The sequence below is a fragment of the Primulina eburnea genome, chromosome 8, assembly GCF_022965805.1.
Source record: "Primulina eburnea isolate SZY01 chromosome 8, ASM2296580v1, whole genome shotgun sequence".
In the NCBI taxonomy this organism is placed as follows: domain Eukaryota; kingdom Viridiplantae; phylum Streptophyta; class Magnoliopsida; order Lamiales; family Gesneriaceae; genus Primulina; species Primulina eburnea.
The window spans coordinates 2834044-2840099 of record NC_133108.1 but is presented as its reverse complement, the minus strand read 5'-3'; the positions used below and the strand labels follow the sequence as shown (position 1 = coordinate 2840099).

General features: G+C 37.4%; 1 protein-coding gene and 1 long non-coding RNA gene across 2 annotated transcripts; one reads left to right on the top strand and one right to left on the bottom strand.

Annotated features, from left to right (window-relative positions):
• The first annotated feature begins 227 nt into the window (after positions 1-227).
• Positions 228-950, top strand: LOC140837987 (uncharacterized). The gene has a single exon (XM_073204074.1). The coding sequence runs from the start codon at positions 228-230 to the stop codon at positions 948-950; it is 723 nt and encodes a 240-aa protein (XP_073060175.1).
• Positions 951-3892: 2942 nt separating this feature from the next.
• LOC140838123 (uncharacterized) lies at positions 3893-4433 on the bottom strand. The gene is made up of 3 exons (XR_012119535.1): positions 4255-4433; positions 4063-4175; positions 3893-3980 (listed from the first exon to the last, which is right to left on the bottom strand). It is a non-coding gene; the product is annotated as an uncharacterized lncRNA (long non-coding RNA).
• Between the last annotated feature and the right edge of the window lie 1623 nt (positions 4434-6056).

Genomic DNA, 6056 nt, shown 5'->3' with positions numbered 1-6056 from the left:
AAGACATGTTGTTCGTGGTGAAAATGGCGTGTGTCTTATTTCTGATAGACATAAGGGAATCGTGCGCGCAACTGCAGATCTACCATATTGTCAACCTCCACACAGTGTGCATCGGTTTTGTTTGAGACGTGTGTTCAAACTTCAACGCTAAATTTAAAGACGTGCATCTGAAAGATTTATGCTGGGCGGCAGGCACACAGAATCAAATTTGTAAGTTTGAATCAATCATGGAGGCAATCAAACAAAAAAACATTTTGGCGCACCGATATTTGGCTGGAATTGAGAAAGAAAAATGGAGTTTGGCACATGATGGTGGTTGGCGTCGTGGGGTGATGACAACCAATATGTCGGAGTGTTTAAATAGTGTGTTGAAGGGTGCTCGTAGACTTCCTATATCTGCCATAGTACACTTGACACTTCAGAGGTGCGTACAATATTTTATTGAACGTGTGACTAGAGGTGCTCGAATGGTTCAGGAAAATCAGATGTGGTCAGATTATGCATTCTGGAAGTATGACAAGTGGGCGAGAAAATCTAGTGAACATCGTGTTGCCAAATATGATGTACGTGATCAAACTGCTTCTGTTGCAACTGTAGGAAGGCCAAGTCGTGGCCAACATATGCAGGTGGTGAAGTTAGCAACGAGTGATTGTTCGTGTGGTAAATGGAAGATTTTTGGCATACCATGTTCTCATGCTATTTGTACCGCGAAGTGGCACTCGTTGGATCCCACGACACTAGTGCGACCATGGTATAACATATCTGAGTACCTAGCGACATACGAAGGCAGATTTCAACCTCTTGCAGATGAGCGTTACTGGGATCCTCCACCTTTCGAGTTGCTACACAATCCTGTTAGACGTGAAAGAAGAAGAGTTGGTAGGGATAGAACAACTCGATTGCGAAATGAGATGGACACAAGTGTTTCTAGACAGAGACATCATGGATGAATTATTTTCTGATATTATAATAATTATTGATATGATAAATGAGAAATTTTATAGTCACAATTTGTTTTTACGTTATGTTCACGATTAAAATTAATTTTAAATAATTTAACATATGCCAGGGAAAATCGAAATAATTCAAGTGCACGTCCGACGTCCGGCGTCCGAGCGGTAACGAATTACCGCTCGGGCGCAATTTCCAGAGCCCCTCGCGCCCGGGCGGTAACAAGTACCGCTCGAGCGCGAGCAGTGCGTTGGAATTCTTTCCAGCGCACAGCTCGCGCTCGTGCGGTAACTTGTTACCGCACGAGCGCGGGGGGCGCTGGAAAGAATTCCTTTATATTTCCTCCACTCCTTTCTCTATCTCTTTATCTCATATCCAAATCTCTCTCAATTCTCTCTCAATTCTCTTCCCTCCACCCATTTTCCTTATCTCCTTACCAAAATTCCTACAACTCTCCAAATATCACTCAATTATCCTCATCTAATTATCAAACAATGGCTCCCAAGAAGGTGAAAGGTAATCTCGGGTCTTCTTCTTCGTTTGATAGAACTCGATTTGTTAGTGATGCGGCGCAGGCTCGGTATGAACATGCCAAAATCAATAGAAACTCGATTACCGAGCGGGGATTTCGTAGACAAAGGGAGGATCGATACGTTGGGCCTCTTGTGGATTTGGATAGGCGCAGCTGGGAAAAATTTGGAGCTCAACCGAGAGCGGCGGTGGTCTCGATCGTGCGAGAATTTTACGCAAATACGGGTGAGAGGACGGATGCCAAAGCTTTTGTTCGGGGTAAACTTGTGTCATTTGATTCTGATATAATCAATGTTTTTTTAGAAACGCCCGAGGTCGACGATTCCGCCTTCCAGACTTTGGTTGCTAACCCTGATTATACTGTGATAATCGACACCCTGTGTCATCCAGGGGCGATCTGGAAACCAGTAGGGGGATCACCGAGTTGTTTTGATGAAAAATATCTGAAGGCCGATAATGCTCTTTGGTATTTGTTTTTGGCAAGGAGAATGATGCCGGTGTCACACAAAAGTGAAGTTCAAAAAGAGCGAGCCGTGGTGCTATATGCTATATCTCAGGGTTACCCAATCAATGTGGGAAAGCTTATCAATTCTCAAATTTTGATAAGCGTTAATAATAGACATATCGGTCTTTTCTTTCCATGTCTCATACCAGAGTTGTGTGCGATGGCAGGCGTTGTGTTCCGTGATGATGAAGAGTGGCTGCAACCAATGAAGCCCATTTGTATCCAGGACTGGCAGCGTAAGTATGCTAAACGACGTTTAGAATTCAGGACGGATGAGGGCGATACAGGTGGATCGAGCACCGCCGTCCTGCGTCGCCAACAACCCCACAGACGGTCCCTAAACGAGAAAGTAGATGAAACTCTTGCCTTCATGGCACACCAGGAACGAGTTAACTTGAACCACAATGAACATATATCATATTTGGAGTCCATGATGCATACAATGATGGCCCATAGAGGTGTTGACCCAGGGACCATTCCTCCACCTTCGCCGTTCATTTCTCCGTTCAATTTTCAGTATGACTATCAGCCACAGGGGAATGCATCGGGAGTGCCACCACCAGATAATGACGAGGATGAATGAGGTATGTGATCTTAACGCATATCAACAGGTTCAAAAGAAGAACAACAAAGTCGAGGATATGGAAGTCAATTATGTTTTTTCATCTTATTTTTCGATTGTGTATCTTCTTCATTTCAGGTGTGTAAGATGTAAAAGAAATTGGAACGTGTTTGTTTATATTTTTTATTTCAGTTTTGTTTACTTGTGTTTTGTTTCCTGCACTTATATTAATCTGATACTGATGAAATTAAAAAATTTACAATCAGGTAAATAACACTATACTTATGAAATCATAAAATTCACACGGTGCAACAACGCAAACTGTACTACAATTGAAATTTTATAGTCACAATTAATTAGCAGAATCATCATCATAATTAAAATGATACAAATGGCTCCCTATTCCACAGTCGGGTGGATTGCGTCTTCTCGTCCCTCTACGCAATCCTATATTTTCTGGAATTCCTTCATTTGAATAATCTGGATAAGTGATAGGGGATATAACATTCCTCTGCGGTCGAGTATCATTCACAACATGCTGATGTCCGACGTTAAGCAAATTCGTGAAACTTTGTGTGTTCGACCAATAAGGAGTCTGAAAATCTGTCTGACCAAACGGACGAAAGTCACCATACCCTGAATCACCGAAAAAATCATGCTGAGTATTAGAGGTTCCTGCAATATTCATTTCAGCTGACGTAAAAATCGTAGAGCCTCCTGCAAACCCACTTGGTTGCCCAACCATGTCAACTCTCCCTCCAAATGAAGACTGATGCGAAAACGGAGAAGGCGTACTAAAATTTTGTTGAACATTAAATTCTCCAACAAAAGTATTGTACGGTTGTGGTTGAAAACCAACGGCAGTAACTGCAGGTGAGATCGTGCGCACAGTTATTCGATTGTACCATTCAAAGTAATCTTCATCAGTTTGCGTCGTTCGCCCGTATCGCACCCCTTTACAAACATGTCTCAGCCTATTATTCCACAACTCAATTGAATTCCTATGATAATCTCTCCAGTTAGTGTTGCGATGTCCTATTCTCGTGATATTATGCATATCGTCATTGTCGACGGCAGACCCTGGAATTGATTGCCGCCTTCGAAATTGTCGCATTACCCGATTAGGACGATGCATCTCCACAATGTCAAAGAAAATAAGGGGACAAACACATCGCCATATTTTGTTGTCGTATGAATCAATAATGGTCTTCACATCTATGTCATTTTCTTGTATACGCTCCAATTAAACTGCAAAAAAATTATTAAAATTGAATATTAATTTCATCAACAAAAACTAAATAGTTTTCGGCTAATCACTATTATGTATTAAAATTTTATAATATCTCATTATTATTCATACGATCTAGCGAATCCCTTATAATTCTTACAGAATGTGTTGGCGAATGTGTGTAACTAAACTCATACGTCCACCTACAGTTACAAAAAAAAATTATATATCAAGAAAATATACAAGATAAATATGATATTTACAAAAATAATTTTTACATATTACCGTGCACCATATGGAGAAACTGGAATTAAAGCATCCGGATCAACGGGAGGTACAACTAATGTTAACCCATCTCGATCGGGATTAACACATTTAATCCTGCTCCATGCCCAAATCTGCGTGTAATAATAATAAAAAAATTTAACAAATTTAAACAAAATATCGTGTTAAATAATCACATCACATTAATGATACCTGCAGGATATATAAAGGTCCAGCCATTGTAGACTTCTCTACACGTGTCGCGTTGCACAACTCACGATATAGAAATGCTAAAACTGCACTACCCCAACTATAAGACTTCACGTTATCAAGATCTCGTAACAGTTGCAAAAAAATTAGTCTAGCTGACCCTCCTTGATAATCAGGGAACATTATTCCTCCAATAATTATTAACGCAACACAACGTAAATTTCACAACATCTACCTCTGAAGTTTCATCATTGACAGGGTTAGATATACAATGATCATGTAGTGCTGTCATAGATAGATGACCACCTTTCAAATATTTTGATGCTGGCAAAAATCCCAACATATCCAAACATATGTGTTGCCATTCCTCAACTTTATGCGATACGTCTACTCCGGTTACTGCTTCATCATCAATTGTCAGTCCCCAAATTATTGAAACATCTTGTAATGTAACTGTTGCTTCACCACATGTAAAGTGAAACGTGTGTGTCTCACGTCTCCAACGTTCAACAATCGCAGTAATCAAATGATTATCAATAACTTGCGAGCCACATTCTAAAACTCCATAAAAACCCATATGATTTAAATATGACAATACACGCCTGTGTAAGTAATTATCGGTATATAACTTCCAAATCAAATTGTCTGACCTTTTCACTTTGACAATATCATCAACGGTTAATGAAGATGCGCTTGATGAAATATGGGTCGCCTGTAAATATAGGACACTAAGATCTTCTGGATTTCTATTATCTGCCATTTTTGAAAAATGCTGTAGATCTTCTCAACTTCTTCAAAAAATATTGTGCGTAGGAAATGAAATGATAAACGAGAGCACGACAGAGGAAGATAAATGGAGGAAAAAAGAGGATGAGGAAGAAGATAAGAATCGACACTCATAATACTTGGACCAATCAATAAGGGCCACGTGGCATGAGAGAAGAGGGGACGCTCCACGTAGGAGCGTCTGCGCTTGGTAAGCGCGGACGCTCCTACGTGGAGCAGCGTCCGCGCTTACAAAGCGCGGACGCTCCTACACGTAGGCAGCGTCCGCTCTTCTCATCAGCGGATTGAGGTAGTTTTGAAACATATTTTTTTTTCAAAGTATTTTTGAAAAAAAATTTAAAATTTAAATTATTTTTAATAAAAACCCCATAAAATTCAAATTAATTAATTAAAATCTATCTATATCTATACTATACTAATATAAATATGTGAATTGAATACATGTTTTCTTTTTTCTTTTTCATTTTCTATTTCATAAAATTAAAATTAATTAATTAAAAGTTATCTATATCTATATCTATACTATACTAATATAAATATGTGAATTGAATACATGTTTTCTTTTTCATTTTCTATTTCATAAAATTAAAATTAATCTATATCTAATCTATACTTCTATACTAATATAAATATATGAATTGAATTGTGAATTTACATAAATATCCTTACATTCATTTAATATTAATCATTAATACATATTTTTATATTAATCATTAATACATATTTTCTTTTTCATTTTTTTTTCATAAATCTATACTAATATAAATATATGAATTGAATTGTGAATTTACATAAATATCCTTACATTCATTTAATATTAATCATTAATACATATTTTTATATTAATCATTAATACATATTTTCTTTTTCATTTTCTTTTTCATAAAATTAAAATTAATTAATTAAAATCTATCTATATCTATATCTATACTATACTAATATAAATATGTGAATTGAATACATGTTTTCTTTTTCATTTTCTATTTCATAAAATTAAAATTAATTAATTAAAATTTAAA

Coding starts and splice junctions, on each gene's coding strand:
- LOC140837987 (XM_073204074.1), top strand. CDS start 228: ATGGAGGCAATCAAACAAAAAAACATTTTGGCGCACCGATATTTGGCT.